This window comes from Panthera onca, chromosome C1, assembly GCF_046562875.1.
Source record: "Panthera onca isolate mPanOnc1 chromosome C1, mPanOnc1 haplotype 2, whole genome shotgun sequence".
Classification (NCBI taxonomy): domain Eukaryota; kingdom Metazoa; phylum Chordata; class Mammalia; order Carnivora; family Felidae; genus Panthera; species Panthera onca.
Genome location: NC_138346.1, coordinates 113,262,338 through 113,283,815, shown reverse-complemented (window position 1 = coordinate 113,283,815; position 21,478 = coordinate 113,262,338). Strand labels below are relative to the sequence as shown.

General features: G+C 39.8%; 1 protein-coding gene across 3 annotated transcripts in view; it reads left to right on the top strand.

The window, feature by feature from the left end:
* Nucleotides 1–21,478, top strand: part of ARHGEF4 (Rho guanine nucleotide exchange factor 4) — a 260,980-nt gene that overhangs the window by 146,206 nt on the left and 93,296 nt on the right. For all 3 annotated transcript variants that reach the window (XM_060623854.2, XM_060623853.2, XM_060623852.2), the window contains one exon: nt 5,801–5,927. In XM_060623854.2, the coding sequence (XP_060479837.2) occupies nt 5,801–5,927 (127 nt within the window). The remainder of the gene's footprint in view (nt 1–5,800; nt 5,928–21,478) is intronic.

The following is a 21,478-nucleotide window of genomic DNA, read 5'->3' as shown; positions in this document are numbered from 1 at the left end:
AAAGTGCATATGGTCCAGTGTGTCATTCAAAGCCATTGTTTCCTTATGAGGAGGTATGTCCTGTGGTTTTCTGCTTAGATGCCATAACTGTAAGTGGGGTGTTAAAGTCCCCTACTATTATTGTATTATTATCAATGAGTGTCTTTATGTTTGTGATTAATTGATTTATATATTTGGGTGCTTTCAAGCTGGGGGCATAAATATAATTGATAGATCTTCTTGGTGGATAGACCCCATTATTATGATATAATGCCCTTCTTCATCTCTTGTTACAGTCTGTTTTAAAATCTAATTTGTCTGATGTAAGTATGGCTACTCTAGTTTTCTTTTGACGTCCATTAGCATGTTAGAGGGTTCTCCATCCCCTCACTTTCAATCTGCAGGTGTCTTTAGGTCTAAAATGAGTCATAGGCAGCATATACATGAATCTTGTTTTTTATTTATTCTGATGCCCTTTGTCTTTTGGTTGAAATATTTAGTCCATTTACATTCAGAGTGATTATTGAAATATATGAATTTAGTGACATTGTGTTGCCTGTAGTGTTGGTTTCTGGTGACGCGCTCTGGTCCTTTCTAGTGTTTGTTGCTTTTGGTCTTTTGTTTTCTCCACTCAAAGAGTCCTCAAAATTTCTTGTAGGGCTGACTCCTGTAGTTTTTGTTTGTTGGGGAAACTCTTTATCTCTCCTTCTATTTTGAATGACAGCCTTGCTGGATAGAGTATTCTTGGCTGCATATTTTTCCTATTTAGCATGTTGAATATATCTCGCCAGTCCTTTCTGGCCTGTCAAGTTTCTGTGGACAGTTCTACTATGAACCTGATATGTCTTTCCTTGTAGGTTAAGGACTTTTTTTCCCCTTGGTGCGTTCAGTATTCTTTCCTTGTTTGTGTTTTTTGTGAATTTGATTATGACATGTCTTGGTGATGGCTGGCTTTTATTGAATTTGATGGGAGTTCTCTGTGTTTCTTGGATTTTATATCTGTGTCCTTTCCCAGAATAGGGAAGTTTTCATCTATAATTTGCTCACATAAACCTTCTGCCCCTTTTTCTCTCTCTTCATCTTCTGGGACTCCTAGGTTATAAATATTATTATATTTTAATAAATTGCTGAGTTCCCTAAGTCTGCCTTCAGGATCTCTCACTTTTGTTTCCCTCTTCTTTTCAGTTTCATTATTTTCCATAATTTTATCTTCTATATCACTATTTTGCTCCTCTGCCTCATCATCCATCCTCATTTTTATGGCCTCCATTTGGGTTTGCGTCTTGGTTATAGCAATTTTAACTTCAGTCTGACTAGATTTTACTTCTTTTATCTCTGCAGAAAGGGATTATCTTGTGTCTTCTATGCTTTCTTCAAGCCTACCTAGTATCCTTATAATCATTGTTTTAAATTCTAGTTCAAACACTTACTTAATTCTGCATTGATTAAATCCCTGGCTGTCATTTCTTCTGTTTTTTTCTTTTGAGGTGAATTCCTCCTTCTTGTCATTTTGGAGGAAGAAAACAACAACAACAATAATAGTAATAATAGAATGAAATAAAAATTTAAATTTTTTAAATATCAAATAAAGGAAGCTGGATCTTAGGTGTGTTTTGGTCTGCTTGTTAAGAGAAGCTCGATTAAAAAAAAGAAAAAAATTAAAATTAAAAAATAAAAAATAATAAGATAAAATAAAAAATTTTGCTCTTTTTGTGTCCAAGAAACAAAAGAAAAGAAAAACAACAACAAAAACAAAAACAAAACAACAAAAAAGTGAACAAACCAACAAACAGAAAAACCCGAATGAAGCTAGATCCATTTTCCTCTAGAGCTGAATCTTTGCAGCACTCTATGATCAGTAGGCTAAGCTCCCAGAAGGGATTTGTACTGGTCCTCTGGGGGAGGGGTCTGCTGATCTGATTCCAAGGCCCACTTACCCTAGTGGAGTTGGACCTGGAGGCAACAGGGATGCAAGGCTTGGTATAACAGCCCTGTTCTCCACTTAGTGGCACTGTTTTGCTCACTGGAGTCAATCAGTGTTGATGGGCTAATGGTGTAAATGGCTTCACCCTGCTCTCTAGTCTCTGAAGTGAGAAGCTCGCACTCTCACAGACACACGGATCAGTCACCCATCCTGTGCCCCCTGCTTCTGTCAGCTCTCTGCCTTCCTCCTGTCTGTGTCTGAGCTGTCTGCCTACCAGGCGGCACCTCTCTCCAGAGTTTTATCTCAGGTGCAGTTGTGTTCCAAAACCACACATCAGAGACTCCCATGGTTCAGACCTGCAGTGATCTTCTGGGGGAGGGTCTCACTGTGCTGTAGCTGGGGCCAGCTTGTCCCAGGAAATAGTCATCCCACTGCAGAATGGCAGAAGTTCAGAGTTTATGGTAACTCACAACACAGAGCTGGCACCAGGATTTGCTGCCCTTAGCTGTCATCCTTTGTTCCTGTATGGGTGCCATGGTGGCTTGATGGTGCCTACTGGATCTTCTACCTGTGGATAGGCCATATAACCCCTACCAAATGCACTCCAAGGAAGGGAACATCTTCTCCCCACATGATCCAGGGGATCCTCAGACCTTGCTGCCTGCTCCCAGGGCTCTGCCCTGCTTCCTCACCAGAGCACCGCCAGGTGCTGACCTCTGAAACTTCAGATTCAGTGCTCTAATGTTTATAAAAAACTGGCAGTATTGAAACTCTCTCCTTTTTCTCTTGTCAGTGGTTTTGGGGAACAGTTGTTTTGTGCAGTCCCCAGTTCGTGTTTTCACTCTTTCTCTCTAGTTGCTTTCAGAGGGAGTGCTTTCTTGTGCAAACCCAGTGCACTGCTCTCTCTCCCCCTCTCTTTTCCTCTCCATGAAAACAGCCCCCTCCCCTCTGGGGCACTGCAGCTCTTCACTTCCCCAGTTCCCCTCTCTGCACTATGTACCTGCTGTGTTCTTTCCTTCGAATTATTCAGACTATTCTGTTAATCCTCAGACTGATTTCCTAGGTGTTCAAAATGGTTTGATGTTGATCTCGCTGTGTTTGAGGGACAGACAAGTCCCCTTACTACTCTGCCATCTTAACTCTTCCTCCAAGAAATTTGTTGATATTGTTCTCCACCACACTTTCTCTTCTGTTCCTGCATCTCTGATGGCAGAATGTTAGATGTTTATTGTTGTCCTATAGGTCCCTGAGGCTCTGTTCATTTTTTCCAATACAGTAAAACCTTGGTTTATGAGTAACTTGTTCTGCGAGTGTTCCACAAGATGAACAAACATTTCTAATAAATTTTAACTTGATAAACAAGTGATGTCTTCCAATACAAGCAGTGTGTGATGCTGAACATTGCATGATCACAACTGAGCCAATGGTTCTTGAAATTCACTTTGATATATGAGTGCTTTGGATTACAAGCATGTTTCCAGAATGAATTATGCTAGCAAGCCAAGGTTTTACTGTATTTTTGTTTCTCTGTTCTTCAGACTGGATCATTTCTTTTGAGCTATTTAGTTTACTGATTCTTTCCTCAGTAATCTTATGTTGTAATTAAAACTTACCAGTGAATTTTTTATTTCAGTTATTATATTTTTCAGTTCTAATATATCAATTTCATTCTTTTTTTTCATCTATATTTAACCCTTGAACAACAGAGGGGTTAAGAGTGCTAACTTCACACACAGTCAAAATCCACACATAACTTTTGATTCCCATAAAATTTACCAATAGCCTATTGTTGACCAGAAACCTTACTAACATAAGCAGTCAGTTATCACTTCTTGTTCATGTTGTATGTATTACATACTTTATTCTTACAATAAGCAAACTAGAGAAAAAAAATGTTAAGAAAATCATAAGGAAGAGAAAATACCTTTACAGCACTGTACTGTAGTTATCAAAAAAAAATCCACATGTAAGTGGACCCGCACACTTCAAAACTGTGTTATTCAAGTGTCAACTATATCTCCCTGCTGTTATTTTCCATTCAGTTCAAGAGTACTTCTTAGAGTCTGGTTATAAGAGCTGCTTTAAAGTCTGATAATTTCAACTACCATGTTACCTTGGTGTTGAGATCTGTTGGTTGTCCTTTCCCTTAAACATTACTGAGATTTTCATAGTTGTTTGTATGTTAAGTCATTTTGAATAATATCTTGGACATTTTGAATACTATGTTATGAGACTCTGGACCTTGTTTAGTTGCTGTGGAGAATGATGGCTATTACATTTTTTAAGAAGTTGATCCAATTTAGACTACAAGTTCTTACTGGCCTTCAGGGGCTTAGGTCATTTCAGTTTTCAAGGTGTTTTCAGTGCTATTTGGATAATTTAGATCACTCAGTGGCTAGTCTGGGACCTGTAAAATGTTCTCTTCCATAGTTCAGTTCTCAAAGACTTTCTACCCTGTTTAGGCTCAGATCCACCCATGCACAGTTTGGGGTAAGTCCTGGAGTTTATACACTTTTTGGGATCATTTTCTTGAATTTCTTCCTCTCTGAATTCTTCCAGACACTTTATCGTTCCAGAAGCCCCTATATTCCTGATCTTTTTGCAAGAAAGCTGGGCTTTTGTTTTCCTACGTTGCAATATACTTCCTGCAAATGTGTCTGCCTCTAGAGCCAAGCAGCAGGAAAACAGAGATAGAAAAATGAAACAGGATTCTCCTCCCACCTCCATGTTCTTAGGACCAGAGCTCCTCTAGTCGTGGAGGATTCCCCTTCCTCAGGGTTTTAGGTGCCTATCGGGCTGTCACTGCCATACTACAATAGGATTTCCTGGGAATTGGGGGTGGGAGGAAACAACAACAGAGAAGATTTTCTCCATTCATTCATACTCTTAGGGGCCCCTTTTCCTTCTCGTCAGACCAGAAAGGGCTTCTTTTGGAGTACCTTTTGGGCACACCCAGTTTCAAGTTGCTGTTGAGATCAAGCCAGAGGATATCATAGGGACAACAAAAGAATTTTCTAAGCACTACTTGCTTAATCACTTCAGGGATACAAAAGAGAAGGAAAAGGAACAAACATTTATTTGAATACATACCAAAATTTTTAATTTTTTAAACATTTATTTATTTTTAAGACAGAGAACACAAGCAGGGGAGGGGTAAAGAGAGAGGGAGACACACAGAAATCGAAACAGGCTTCAGGCTCCAACCTGTCAGCACAGAGCCCGACATGGGGCTCAAACTCACAGACTGCAAGATCATGACCCAAGCCAAAGTCAGACGCTCAACCGACTGAGCCACCCAGGTGCCCCTACATATGAAAATGTTTAAGCTAATCTAATAACCTTACAAAGTAGACAAAACTGGAAGGGGCCAATTTTATATCTGGATGATAGAATGATAAAGAATGGGACAATATCCCTTGTCTTCCCAAGACCCTATGCAACACTGGTCCTTACAATTTGAAGGGTAAGTCTGTCTCATATTTATGAAATGCCCAGGACTTCATGGGTAGTATTTTACTTAAGCACCCCTAAAATAATATGCCTTAATTAAAACTAACAGTCATGCTTTTGGAGAAATGTCAGGCTGTGTGACTGAGCAGCTGGAGATTTGGGAGTTTGGAGACCTTCTCAATAGTCCTTATTTCACATTGTTGAATGACAACCTGTTCTGCCACAATTATCATATATGGCCATACAGGTTACAGACCCCAGGAGAAGTTTTCTGGGTTTTTTCCTCATGGATTTTGATGTAAATGGCACCTCCTGAAGCTGTGTGCATTTTGGCTGTGTATCCTGCTCACAGCAAAGATCCTGGACAATGATAAAAGTACGATGTGGCAATGACAGCATATCATCTCTTTTCTTCATTTACTCTCTGCCTCTTTCCTCCTCTCCCAGTGTTGGAGGAAGATGACTGTGACCTCTCCAGAGTCTTTGAGTCTCGCTAGAAGAAACCGTCCATTCTCCCAGAGTGCCCCAACAGGACTGAACTGCATGGGCTGGCCAGAGTACCTACCAGACACTGGTGAGTCATGTGCCTCTCTCTTTTGTTTTATACTCTGGTGTCCTAGAAAGGACAAGAAATGAGAGAGTATCGTTGACTGCTATGTTTATTGTCTGGCAGAAGTAGCTTGAAGGTGAGACAGATAAACCAGTGTCTCTTATCCCTTCAGTTAGGAAGAGGTCCCTAGCACCCAGAGAAAGGGAATTATTGGCTTGGGGAAGATTCCATTATTGAATCCCCAAACCTGCCTCCATTCATTTATTTTGAGTAAAACTAATGTTCATCTCTTGGGTCTAGCAATAGGATATAACTATAGGATATACAACTTGCAGAAGAAATAATCACATAGAGAGTTGTCTTTAGTCTAGAATGGAACTTGAGTGTTTTCCCTTTGACAGACAAGCTTCTTCTGTGAGTTTTATGGCTGCTTCTCTGAGTCTCTTACCCAAATCTGTGGCAAACAGCATCACATCATATATTTGCCCATAAAAGCACTGGCCTTTGTGCCAGAAGGAAACTGGGCCCCAGTGAGAGCCAAGATAGGGCATCCTCATGCATAGCCACCACCTTTCCCAGACCTAACCTAGGAGGGGCTTGCATATGCTGAAAATGTTCAAGGGCTCCTGGTGTCAAGTGTCAGATCTTGAGCAGGTGCAGATTTTATTAGCAACCTTATTGTCTGAAAGCTGGCTGGAAGGAGAGGCCAATCTGGTGTTTAGGAAAGACAAAGAATGGAGGGCACCTGGGTGGTTCAGTTGGTTGAGTGTCCAACTTCAGCTCAGGTCATGATCTCACAGTTCATGAGTTTGAGCCCCACGTCAGGCTCACTGCTGTCAGCCTGTTAGTGCAGAGCCTGTTTCGGATCCTCTGTCCCCCTCACTCTGCCCCTCCCCGGCTTGCACTCACCCAAAAATAAATAAATATATATTTTTTAAATATAAAGAATGGTAAAGCCCTAGACAGGGTTGAAAAAGCAAAATAGCTACACCTGTCAAACATGTACTTCATCCAGACTTGGGGAGTGGGAACAGGACTGACATTCCAGGCAAAAGATGATAGGAGCAGAGTGGCTAGGCTCTGGGGGTTCAAGTGCAGCATATGCCATCCTGAGGAAGGTCAGCTCTGATGCAGAACTGAGTCCTGAACTCTGAATCCAACTCAGTGCATACAAGGTGCTGGTCCTGGGGGAGCTAGCTGCTCTGATTAGGTGGTGGACATGATTATTTTCCATTAGCAAATGTATGTGCTTATGCTGCATCATGCAGTGGACTTATTCTTTCCCAGATAGGTTGTGATTTAAATTCACAGTAAGCAAAGTCATGAAAAGGTAAGTTTGACAACTGCTGAAAGAATGTTTTCAAAGGAAACAGATATTTCTAACATAGGTCTTCATTAAGTTATGGGATTATTTACAGGCTCATGGAAGGAGCAGTAATTGGTGACAATAGTGTTTTTCCAGTGATAATTCTCAAGGCTGAATTTGCCCTTTGAAGTTAGAACTTTCTTACAAATCCAAAGCTTAATAATCATATGTGCCTAAAATTTCAGAGGTTCATTTGAATTAACTGACAGGTGGGGGTGCCTGGGTGGCTCAGTCAGTTAAGCGTATGACTCTTGATTTTGGCTTAGGTCATGATCTCACGGTATCATGGGTTCAAGCCCCATGTCGGGCTCTGCGCTGACCCTGCGGAGCCTGCTTGGGATTCCCTCTCTCTCTCTCTCTCCCGCTCTCTGCCCCTCCTGATTCACGCTGTCTCTCAGAATAAATAAATAAATTTTAAAAAAATTGACAGGTGTGGGCGCCTGGGTCGCTAAGTCGGTTGAGCGTCCGACTTCGGCTCAGGTCATGATCTCGCAATCTGTGAGTTCCAGCCCCACATCGGGCTCTGTGCTGATGGCTCAGAGCCTGGAGCCTGCTTTGGATTCTGTGTCTCCCTCTCTCTCTGACCCTCCCCCGCTCATGCTGTGTCTCTCTCTGTCAAAAAATAAATAAAACATTAAAAAAATTTTTTTTAAAAATTGACAGGTGAATTTATTGCAGAATAATCAAAAAACCTCAGTGACACATATGTCCTGACATGCTTGCACCCCAAGGATACTGCTCTGGATGTAAGAGATCGGGGCTCTGGCTCTAGCTGCACTAGATATGGGGGTGAGAAATCGTGCACATCCCTCATTTCTCTGTATTTCAGATTCCTTCATTATTCAAAAAAGGAATAATAATTCCTCTTTTCCCATTTCATCAGGTTAATATTGACAGTCAAGTTAATATGGACTTGGGTCTCTGTATTTAGCTTAGGAAAGCCTTCTTTTCTTTATCACTTCTATTCCAACTGTTCTGTTCCAGACTTCTGGGGTTATATTTCCAGTCTCTATCCCCAGAACCTCTCTCATCATTTTCATTATTTTAAAAAATGTTTCTGCTTAGGTCTTGGAGAATTTCTGTTTTATCTTCTACTTTGTTTTTCTGGTTTTACCTACCTGTTCATTGCCTCCTAGATTTGTGATTCAGTGATCACACTTTTAATCTACAATAAATCTTTCCAATGTCCTATAGAAGTTTGGTAAAAACAGAATATTGAGAATTTCGTAACAACTTTCTCCTGTTCATGTTTTTTTTTTTTTTAATTTTTTTTTTCAACGTTTTTTATTTATTTTTGGGACAGAGAGAGACAGACCATGAACGGGGGAGGGGCAGAGAGAGAGGGAGACACAGAATCGGAAACAGGCTCCAGGCTCCGAGCCATCAGCCCAGAGCCTGATGCGGGGCTCGAACTCACGGACCGCGAGATCGTGACCTGGCTGAAGTCGGACGCTTAACTGACTGCGCCACCCAGGTGCTCCTCTCCTGTTCATGTTTTATAAATTTATTTGCAAATTCATCTGCATTTGTTTTGACTGGTAGTTTTTCTATAGGTGAAATTTCTCTATTTGCTTATCCTTACAGATATCAATCTTTCCCCAACAAGGGCTTGTTATCAAGTAGTTGGAGACAACATCCTTTCAGAGACTGCTATAGAGTGCTATTAAACTCCTTCAAACACAGCTGAAGCAAGAAGTGAAAGGCTTCCCTGTAATGTGTATCACAAGTTCAGTCACCTTGGAGGGAGCTGTAAGCAGTGCCAGCTGGAAACTTTGCTTCTTTTCAGCATTTCTTTTACATGTGTGGAGTAGCCAAGAATTATCCTCATGTGGGAGCATGCCACCCTTTGCCCCACAAGTTGGTGCCCAGAATAAATTGCACCACATCCACTCCACTCTCAGTGGAACCAGCAGAGCCAGATACAACTCTGCAAGTTGCCAGCATACAGATGCACACAGACTAGGGTAAAACCCTCTGCTCCTCCAGAGCCCATGCCCATTACTTAGGGAGGTTGGCGAGGTTCTACCAGGCACTTTCTTACTTGCCTTCTATTTCCAGTGTTATTTCGAAGGTATGGGTCACTTCTTTCTTCAAGCCAATTATATCTTATGGGTGAATTTCTCTACTTTTTAAACAGCTTTATTGAAATATAGTTCACATTCCATAAAGTTCACCCATTTAAAGTGTACAATTCAGATTTTATTAGTCTGTTCACATATAGGTGTAATCATCACCACAAATTTTCCTATTCTGGATTTGCATATGAATGGAATCCTATAGGACCTAGTCTTTTGTGACTTTTTTCACTGAGAATAGTGTTTTCAAGGTTCATCCATGTTGTCACATGTATCATTCCTTTTGATGACTGAATAATAACCCATTTTATACAGATGTACCACAACTTGCTTATCCATTCATCTACTGGTGGACATTTGGATTGTTTCCAGCTTTCAGCTATTATGTATAATGCTGCTATAAAAATTCATGTACAAGTTTTAATGAAGCCATATGTTTTCACTCACATACATAGGACTAGAACTGGTGGGTCAGATGTTAACTTTATTTTGAATCATTTGAAGAATTGCTAAACTGTGTTCTTTTTTTTTAATATATGAAATTTATTGTCAGATTGGTTTCCATACATCACCCAGTGCTCATCCCAACAGGTGCCCTCCTCGATACCCATCACCCACCCTCCCCTCCCTCCCACCCCCCATCAGCCCTCAGTTTGTTCTCAGTTTTTAAGAGTCTCTTATGCTTTGGCTCTCTCCCACTCTAACCACTTTTTTTTTTCCTTCCCCTCCCCCATGGGTTCCTGTTAAGTTTCTCAGGATCCACATAAGAGTGAACGCATATGGTATCTGTCTTTCTCTGTATGGCTTATTTCACTTAGCATAACACTTTCCAGTTCCATCCACGTTGATACAAAGGGCCATATCTCATTGCCATGTAGTACTCCATTGATGGACATTTAGGCTCTTTCCATAATTTGGCTGTTGTTGAGTGTGCTGCTATAAACATTGGGATACAAGTGCCCCTATGCATCAGTACTCCTGTATCCCTTGGGTAAATTCCTAGCAGTGCTACTGCTGGGTCATAGGGTAGGACTATTTTTAATTTTTTGAGGAACCTCCACATTGTTTTCCAGAGTGGCTGCACCAATTTTCATTCCCACCAACAGTACAAGAGGGTTCCCGTTTCTCCACATCCTCTCCAGCACCTGTAGTCTCCTGATTTGTTCATTTTGGCCACTCTGACTGGCGTGAGGTGATATCTGAGTGTGGTTTTAATTTGTATTTCCCTGATGAGGAGCGACGTTGAGCATCTTTTCATGTGCCTGTTGGCCATCCGGATGTCTTCTTTAGAGAAGTGTCTATTCATGTTTTCTGCCCATTTCTTCACTGGGTTATTTGTTTTTCAGGTGTGGAGTTTGGTGAGCTCTTTATAGATCTTGGATACTAGCCCTTTGTCCAATATGTCATTTGCAAATATCTCTTCCCATTCCGTTGGTTGCCTTTTAGTTTTGTTGATTGTTTCCTTTGCTGTGCAGAAGTTTTTATCTTCATGAGGTCCCAATAGTTCATTTTTGCTTTTAATTCCCTTGCCTTTGAGGATGTGTCAAGTAAGAAATTGCTACGGCTGAGGTCAGAGAGGTCTTTTCCTGTTTTTTCCTCTAAGGTTTTGATGGTTTCCTGTCTCACATTCAGGTCCTTTATCCATTTTGAGTTTATTTTTGTGAATGGTGTGAGAAAGTGGTCTAGTTTCAACCTTTTGCATGTTGCTGTCCAGTTCTCCCAGCACCATTTGTTAAAGAGACTGTCTTTTCTCCATTGGATATTCTTTCCTGCTTTGTCAAAGATTAGTTGGCCATACGTTTGTGGGTCTAGTTCTGGGGTTTCTATTCTATTCCGTTGGTCTATGTGTCTGTTTTTGTGCCAATACCATACTGTCTTGATGATGACAGCTTTGTAGTAGAGGCTAAAGTCTGGGATTGTGATGCCTCCTGCTTTGGTCTTCTTCTTCAAAATTACTTTGGCTATTCGGGGCCTTTTGTGGTTCCATATGAATTTTAGGATTGCTTGTTCTAGCTTCGAGAAGAATGCTGGTGCAATTTTGATTGGGATTGCATTGAATATGTAGATAGCTTTGGGTAGTATTAGCATTTTGACAATATTTATTCTTCCAACCCATGAGCACGGAATATTTTTCCATTTCTTTATATCTTCTTCAATTTCCTTCATAAGCTTTCTATAGTTTTCAGCATACAGATCTTTTACATCTTTGGTTAGATTTATTCCTAGGTATTTTATGCTTTTTGGTGCAATTGTGAATGGGATCAGTTTCTTTATTTGTCTTTCTGTTGCTTCATTATTAGTGTATAAGAATGCAACTGATTGCTGTACATTGATTTTGTATCCTGCAACTTTCCTAAATTCATGTATCAGTTCTAGCAGACTTCTGGTGGAGTCTATCGGATTTTCCATGTATAGTATCATGTCATCTGCAAAAAGTGAAAGCTTAACTTCATCTTTGCCAATTTTGATGCCTTTGATTTCCTTTTGTTGTCTGATTGCTGATGCTAGCACTTCCAGCACTATGTTAAACAAAAGCGGTGAGAGTGGACATCCCTGTCGTGTTCCTGATCTCAGGGAAAAAGCTCTTAGTTTTTCCCCATTGAGGATGATGTTAGCTGTGGGCTTTTCAAAAATGGCTTTTATGATGTTTAAGTCTGTTCCTTCTATCCCGACTTTCTCGAGGGTTTTTATTAAGAAAGGATGCTGAATTTTGTCAAATGCTTTTTCTGCATCGATTGACAGGATCATATAATTCTTATCTTTTCTTTTATTAATGTGATGTATCACGTTGATTGATTTGGAAATGTTGAACCAGCCCTGCATCCCAGGAATGAATCCCACTAGATCATGGTGAATAATTCTTTTTATATGCTGTTGAATTCGATTTGCTAATATCTTATTGAGAATTTTTGCATTCATATTCATCAGGGATATTGGCCTGTAGTTCTCTTTTTTTACTGGGTCTCTGTCTGGTTTAGGAACCAAAGTAATACTGGCTTCATAGAATGAGTCTGGAAGTTTTCCTTCCCTTTCTATTTCTTGGAATAGCTTGAGAAGGATAGGTATTATCTCTGCTTTAAACGTCTGGTAGAACTCCCCTGGGAAGCCATCTGGTCCTGGACTCTTATTTGTTGGCAGATTTTTGATGACTGATTCAATTTCTTCGCTAGTTATGGGTCTGTTCAAGCTTTCTATTTCCTCCTGATTGAGTTTTGGAAGCGTGTGGGTGATTAGGAATTTGTCCATTTCTTCCAGGTTTTCCAGTTTGTTGGCATCTAGTTTTTCATAGTATTCCCTGATAATTGCTTGTATTTCTGAGGAATTAGTTGTAATAATTCCATTGTCATTCATGATTTTATCTATTTGGGTCATCTCCCTTTTCTTTTTGAGAAGCCTGGCTAGAGGTTTATCAATTTTGTTTATCTTTTCAAAAAACCAAATCTTGGTTTCATTGATCTGCTCTACAGTTTTTTTAGCTTCTATATTGTTTATTTCTGCTCGAATCTTTATTATTTCTCTTCTTCTGCTGGGTTTAGGGTGTCTTTGCTGTTCTGCTTCTATTTCCTTTAGGTGTGTGTTAGATTTTGTATTTGGGATTTTTCTTGTTTCTTGAGATAGGCCTGGATTGCAATGTATTTTCCTCTCAGGACTGCCTTCGCTGCATCCCAAAGTGTTTGGATTGTTGTATTTTCATTTTCGTTTGTTTCCATATATTTGTTAATTTCTTCTCTAATTGCCTGGTTGACCCATTCATTCTTTAGTAGGGTGTTCTTTAACCTCCATGCTTTTGGAGGTTTTCCAGAGTTTTTCCTGTGGTTGATTTTAAGCTTCATAGCATTGTGGTCTGAAAGTATGCATGGTATGATTTCAATTCTTGTATACTTATGAAGGGCTGTTTTGTGACCCAGAATGTGATCTATCTTGGAGAATGTTCCATGTGCACTCGAGAAGAAAGTAGATTCTGATCCAATGTATCATTCAGGGCCCTTGTTTCTTTATTGACCATGTGTCTAGATGATCTATCTATTTCTGTAAGTGGGGTGTTAAAGTCCCCTACAATTTCCACATTCTTATCAATAAGGTTGCTTATGTTTGTGAGTAATTGTTTTATGTATTTGGGGGCTCCCGTATTTGGCGCATAGACATTTATAATTGTTAGCTCTTCCTGATGGATAGACCCTATAATGCCCTTCTTCATCTCTTGTTACAGCCTTTAATTTAAAGTCTAGTTTGTCTGATATAAGTATGGCTACTCCAGCTCTCTTTTGACTTCCAGTTGCATGATAGTTCTCCATCCCCTCATTTTCAATCTGAAGGTGTCCTCAGGTCTAAAATGAGTCTCTTGTAGACAGCAAATAGATGGGTCTTGTTTTTTTATCCACTCTGATACCCTATGTCTTTTGGTTGGCGCATTTAGTTCATTTACATTCAATGTTATTATAGAAAGATATGAGTTTAGAGTCATTGTGATGTCTGTAGGTTTCATGCTTGTAGTGATGTCTCTGGTACTTTGTCTCACAGGATCGCCCTTAGGACCCCTTGTAGGGCTGGTTTAGTGGGGATGAATTCCTTCAGTTTTTGTTTGTTTGGGAAGACCTTTATCTCTCCTTCTATTCTAAATGACAGATTTGCTGGATAAAAGATTCTCGGCTGCATATTTTTTCCGTTCATTACATTGAAGATTTCCTGCCATTCCTTTCTGGCCTGCCAAGTTTCAGTAGAGAGATCCATCACGAGTCTTATTGCTGTCCCTTTATATGTTAGAGCATGTTTATCCCTAGCTGCTTTCACAATTTTCTCTTTATCCTTGTATTTTGCCAGTTTCACTATGATATGTCATGCAGAAGATTGATTCAAGTTACATCTGAAGGGAGTTCTCTGTGCCTCTTGGATTTCAATGCCTTTTTCCTTCCCCAGATCAGGGAAGTTCTCAGCTGTGATTTCTTCAAGTACACCTTCAGCACCTTTCCCTCTCTCTGGAGGGATACCAATGACTCCTCTGGAATACCAATGATGCGTAGATTATTTCTCTTTAATGCATCACTTAGTTCTCTAATTTTCCCCTCATACTCCTGGATTTTTTTATCTCTCTTTTTCTCAGCTTCCTCTTTTTCCATAATTTTATCATCTAGTTCACCTATTCTCTCCTCTGCCTCTTCAATCTGAGCTGTGGTTGTCTCCATTTTATTTTGCAGCTCATTGATAGCATTTTTTAGCTCCTCCTGGCAGTTCCTTAGTCCCTTGATCTCTGTAGCAATAGATTCTCTGCTGTCCTGTATACTGTTTTCAAGCCCAGCGATTAATTTTATGACTATTATTCTAAATTCACTTTCTGTTATATTGTTTAAATCCTTTTTGATCAGTTCGTTAGCTGTCATTATTTCCTGGAGATTCTTTTGAGGGGAATTCTTCCGTTTCGTCATTTTGGATAGTCCCTGGAGTGGTGCAGAACTGCAGGGCACTTCCCCTGTGGTGTCTTGAATAACTTGCGTTGGTGGGTGGGGCCGCAGTCAGACCTGATGTCTGCCCCCAGCCCAGCGCTGGGGCCACAGTCACACTGGTGTGTGCCTTCTCTTCCCCTCTCCTAGGGGCAGATTCACTGTGGGGTGGCGTGGCCCGTCTGGGCTACTTGCACACTGCCAGGCTTGTGGTGCTGGGGATCTGGCGTATTGGCCGGAGTGGATCGGCAAGGTGCACAGGGGCGGGAGGGGCAGGCTCAGCTCGCTTTTCCTTCAGTGATCCACTTCAGGAGGGGCCCTGCGGCACCAGGAGTGAGTCAGACCCGCCGCCGGAGGGATGGATCCGCAGAAGCACAGCATTGGGTGTTTGCGCGATGCAAGCAAGTTCCCTGGCAGGAACTGGTTCCCTTTGGGATTTTGGCTGGAGGATGGCTGAGGGAGATGGCACTGGTGAGCACCTTTGTTCCCTGCCAAGCTGAGCTCTGTCATCCAGGGCTCAATAACTCTCCCTCCCGTAGTCCTCCAGCCCTCCTGCTCTCTGAGCAGAGCTGTTAGCTTATAACCTTCCAGATGTTAAGTCCCGTTTGCTGTCCAAACACACTCCATCCGGCCCCTCCGCTTTTGCAAGCCAGACTGGAGGGCTCTGCTTTGCCAGCAGGCTGCCCCTCAGCCCGGCTCCCTCCTGCCAGTCCGTGTAGTGTGCACCACCTCTCCGCCCTTCCTACCGTCTTCCGTGGGCCTCTTGTCTACACTTGGCTCTGGAGAATCCGTTCTGCTAGTCTTCTGGTGGTTTTCTGGGTTATTTAGGCAGGTATGGGTGGAATCTAAGTGATCAGCAGGACGCGGTGAGCCCAGTGTCCTCCTACCCCGCCATCTTCCTCCCTTGCTAAACTGTGTTATAAAGAAGTTGTGCCATTTTACATTCCCACCACCAGCGTAATTTCTCCAACATCAACATCCTCACCACACTTGTTATCTGACTTTTTGATTCTATTCAAACTAGTGGGTGTCAAGTGGTATCTCGTGGTTTTGATTTATAGTTCTCTTTTTATATACTTATCAGCCATTTATATATCTTTTATTCTTCTAAGAAATGTCTACTCTTTTACTCATTTTTTAAGTTTTTATTTAAATTCTAGTAAGTTAACATATAGTGTAATGTTAGTTTCAGGTGTATAATATGGTGATTCAACATTTCCAATACGTGTTGCTTATCACAAGTGGACTCCTTAATCCCCATCACGTATTTCATCCACCGCCCTCCACCCACCTTCCCTCTGGTAACCATCAGTTTGTGTTTTAATTGGGATATCTGGCTGTTTTTAATTGAGTTGTAAGTGTTCTCTATACCTTAGATGCACATGAATTATCAGATAAATAATCTTTACAAATATTTTCTCCTATTCTGTGGTTTGTCCTTTCATTTTCTTGATGGTACCCTTTGAAGCACAGAATTTTTTTTTAATTTTTTAATGTTTATTTATTTTTGAGAGAGAGAGAGAGAGCACGAACGAGGAAGGGGCAGAAAGAGATGGGGATACAGAATCCAAAGCAGGCTCCAGGCTCCAAGCTGTCAGCACAGAGCCCGATGTGAAGCCCAAACCCACAAATGGCGAGATCCTAACCCGAGCTGAAGGTGGACGCGCAACTGACTGAGCCACCCAGGTGCCCCGGAATTTTTTTTTAATATTGATGAAGTCCAGCTTATCTATCTTTTTCCTTTGTTGACCATGCTTTTGATATCATATCTAAGAATCCTTTACCAAATCCAAGGTCATGAGTATTGCCTTTATGTTTTTTACTGAGAGTTTCATAGTTTTAGCTCTTACATTTAAGTTTTTTTATTTGAGTTCATTTTCATGTGGATATCCAGTTGTTCCAGTACCATTTGTTGAAAATAGTATTCTTTCCCTTTCAATGGTTTGGTAGCCTTGTAAGTTCATCATAGATATGGATTTATTCCTGGACTGTCAGTTCTATTCCATTGATCTGTGTCTGTCCTTGTACTAGTACTGCACTGTCTTGTTTGCTATGCTTTGTAGTAAATTTTGAAATTGGGAAGTGGAGTCTTTCTCTTCCTTTACCCTTCCTTTTAAGGAATATCTTGGCTATTCTGAGTCTCTTGCAATTCCATATGAATTTTAAAATCAGGTATCAATTTCTACAAAGAAATAAGCTAGGGTTAGCATGAGGACTGTGTTGAATCTATAAATGAATTTAGAGAGTATCTTAACAATGCTGAATTTCTTGATCCACAAACATTGGATTCTTCCCATTTATTTAGATCTTCTTTTATTTCTTTCAACTATGTTTCATCACCTTCAGAATACAAGTTTGTACCGCTTTTGAAAAATTCACTCTTAAGTATTTTATTCTTTTTGATGCTTTGCGAATAAAATTTTCTTAATTTTCATTGAAAGTATATAGATCTATATAGAAATATAATCGATTTTTGTATATTGATCTTGTATCCTGCAACCTTGTTGAATTCATTTCTTAGCTCTAGTCATTTTTTTAATGGATTCCTTAGGATTTTCTACATACAAGATTGTGTCATCTGTAAATAGAGGTAGTTTTCCCATCTAGATGTCTTTTATTTCTTTTCCTTGCCTAACCGTCCTGATTATAGCCTCCAGACAGTAAAGTTGAATAGAAATGGCAAGAGTAGGCATCCATACCTTGTTCTTGATCTTAGGGGTAAAGTATCCCATCTTCACCATTAAGTATGTTGTTAGCTGTAGGTTTTTCATAGACACCCTTATCAGGTAAATTTACCTTCTATTCCTAGTTTGTTGAGTTTTTTGGCTTTTTCCTTAGTTTTTTGTTTTTTTACCATGAGAATGTGTTGAATTTTGTCAGTGCTTTTCCTGTGTCTATTGAGATAATCATGCAACTTTTGTTCTTTATTCTGATATGGTATATTACATTAATTGATTTTCAGATGTTACTCCACCCTTGCACTTCTTGTGGGATTTATCCTGCTTGGTTAAGATATATAAATCCCTGTATGTTTTGATGAATTTGGTTTACTAGTATTTTATTCAGGATTTTTGCATCCATATCCATAAGAGATATTGGTCTGTAGTTTTCTTGTAATATCTTTGTCAGTTTTGGTATCAGGGTACTATTGGCCTCATAAAATGGGTTGAGATATGTTCCTTCCTCTTCTACTTTTTGCAGTAGTTTGTAAAGAATTGGTATTAATTATTTTTTGAATGTTTGGTAGAATTCAGGGATAAAGCCAGGGATAAAGGGTCTGAACTCTTCTCTGTAGGTAGTCTTGTGATTACTGATCCAATCTCCACTTGTAGGTCTATTCAGATTGTCTCCTTCTTCTTGAGTGAGTTTTGAAACTTGTGTCTTCCTAGGAATTTGTCCATTTCATTTAAGTCATCTAAATGCCTGGTGTACAATAGTTTATAGTAGTCCTTTATCATTTTTATTTCTGTAGGGTCAGAAGTAACATCCCCTCTTTTATTTTTGATTCTAGTAATTTGAGTACTCTTCTTTATTCTTGATCCTCCTCTTCTTGAGTCTTCTTTCTTCAACTGAAGGTCTGCCAGTTTTGTTGATCTTTTCTAAAAACCAGCATTTGGTTTCTTTTATTTTCTCTATTCTGTATCTGTTCTCTATTTCTCTATATTTCTGTTGTCTGTTTTTTTCTGTAATGATTTCTACTCTAACCTTTATTATTTCCTCCCTTCTGCTTGCTTTAGGTTTTGCATTTCTTCTTTTTCTAGTGTTATAAGGTGCAAATTTGGTTGTTGACTTGAGAACTTTCTTCTTTTAATACAGGCATAAGCAGCTGTAAACTTCCCTATAAGTGTTGATTTAGCTGTGTCCCATAAGTTTGGGCATATTTTGTCTTCATTTTCATTTATTTCAAAGTGTTTTCTGATTTTTCTTTTGGTCTGTTTTTTGACTCATTGGTTACTTAGGAGTGTGTTGTTTAATTTCCACATATTTGTGAGTTTCCTAAAGTTCCCATTACTGATTTCTAATTTTATTCCATGTGGTCAAAAAACATGCTTTGTATTATTTCTATCCTTTAAATTTACTGAAGTTTGTTTTATGGACTAATATATGGTCTATCCTAGAAAGTGTCCCATGTGCACTTGAGAAGAAAATATCTTCTATTGTTGGGTGGTATGCTGTATAGATACTAGCAGGTCTAATTGGTTTGTAGTTTTGTTCAAGTCTTCTATTTGTGTGATCTTCTGTATAGTTGTTTTATGCATTATTGAAAGTTGGATATCCCTTTCTCCCTTCATTTCTATTGGTTTTTGCCTTATGTATTTTGGTTCTCTGTTATTAGGCATATATGTTTTTTAATTGTTATGTCTTCCTGATAGATTGACCCTTCTATTGTTAAACTCAGCTTTTAAATTCCACTGATTGGCAGCTGATTGGCCTACTGTTTACAACAATGCCTTGGGGCATAAGCTGCTCAAATTCTGGCTCCTTTGAAGGAATAGTTTCAGAGATCTGTGTTTGGTATTTGTTCTGATCCCAGAAGGGCTTATTCTTGGTTCTTTCTTGCAAAGAAATATCTCATTCCTGGTTCTTTCTTGAAAACTAATGGGCTTATAATTTTAGGCTGTATTTTCATTAGATCCATGAATATGTTCCCAAATGCCTTTCACCAGAAGCTTCACTGCTCTGGGGAGCACCTTTAGGTTTAAACTTCTCCATGCTCTAATACAAATGAGGGCAGTTCTTCTAGGAAAAAAATAGCAATAATCTGTTTACAGCCTTCCCACAGTCAAAATTCTACCCCTAGGCAAAATATTTGAGCAAGAGCTCTGGAGCTGGGGATGGGGATAATGGCAGACTTCTCTCTGAGTGACAATCACTGAAGGAGTGTACATTGGTTTATGGTCCCCTGGGCTTGCCTGGCATAGAATGACAGCCTCACAAGCAGGGGGAAGAGATATCAGAGCCTTAATATGCCCAGTGTGCTGAAAAAGGGAGTCCCCACTGCTCAACCATTCTCACCCAGGACTTAGCGTCAATAGCAGGTAGTTGGGGACAGAGTGAAAAATACTGCTCTTCTAGGGAAGTAAGCTCTCCAGCTGGGAGATGAGAGAGGGAGCCCCATGTTTTTTGCTTTAGCCATCTGGAGTGAAATCTCCCAACTCACTGAGCTGGGAAGAAGGGGAGAAGCAGTGGTACTGGTTCAGATATCACAGACTCTCACCTTTCTTAGTAAACTTTCACTGATTTTCTTGAACAGATTTTTTTTAATTTTCTATTTTCCCCTAGGAATATATCTAGAGGTTTTAAGTGGCTATTTTTAAGTAGTTTCCACTAGTTTCACTGGGGAGTGGGTCAGTAGAATTCGTCATTGTCCTGCTTGCCTGAAGACAATCTCAATTTTCCCTATTATTATAACCTGTTAGTCATCTCAGGAAGAGTCTTAAAGGAGATAATTTGGATGGCTGAGCCTATATCATACTTATTCAATATCAAGATCCATTGCTTAAACTTCCTCATTATATCCCCAACAGCTAGCAGTATGCTATGTACAAAGTAGGCTTACAGTGTCTCTTGCCAATGATACTGATAATATTCCAGCAAGAACTGTCTAGAGAATCCTCAAAATCAGGAGGAAAGGAATTAACAATTACATAGTGGTTCAAAGCATAGTTGGTGAGGACTGGAACCAATTCCACCACTTCCTAAATATGTGGCCTTGGGTTATTCTGAGCTTATTATTTTCAACTGAAAAATGAGGCTAATAATGGTACCTATTAAAGTTGTTGTGGAAGTTAAATAATATATGCAAAGTACTTAACACCTAATATATACTTAATAAATAGCTGCTAATAGTTCAGACATTGCTAGGCACTATTGTATATGCACATATCACTTCATATAATCCCTACAATAATCCTGCAAAAATAGTTCTCAGTATCATTATTTGATGGGTGAAGGGAGAAAGACTTAAGAAGTTTCAATAATTTGCCCAAAGTCACAAGTAGTAAGAGAAAAACAGAACTTGAACCCAGATCTCTCTGGTTTTAAAGCTTCTTTCTGTTTAACACTTTTGTAGAAACTGAAGTACAGGGTTAGCTAGGAGAGACAGGACAGAAGCCAATCTCTAAATTTAGACAACTGTCTGTTTCTACATGTGCAGCTGAACATTGCAGCTCCTATTTTCACATCATTGAACCAGTCTCAAACAGTGATCCTTCTGTGCTGACCTTTCTCATAAAGATTCTGTATTAACATTAATTTAGATAGATAGATAGATAGATAGATAGATAGATAGATAGAAATAGAGATATAGAGATATAATTGTAAACCTACCATGTGATGGCAAGAAAACCAAAATCTCATCTCTCCCTTAATAGTATCAGAAATGGATGAGTTTGGAGGGTTTCCCATGTTAGGGAGGCAGCTAAGTCTCATTGCATCAACTTTCATCCCCCAAGATTCCCTTATCCTTGGATAGTATGTAGTAATTTCAGCTGCTATCACCACCATGGTCTTAAAAAATGTGGATCCCTTTTTCATACCATAGCTCAAATGAGGACACTCTGATCTTCCCTACAGCAGAGCTGAGACCGGGATAGCTGGTTCAAATAAGAATTTACTGAAGTCTCAGGAAGACTTAAAAGAAAAATGGACTCAGAAAAAGCATGGTGCTTGGCTGTCTGGTTGACTGTGGCTTAC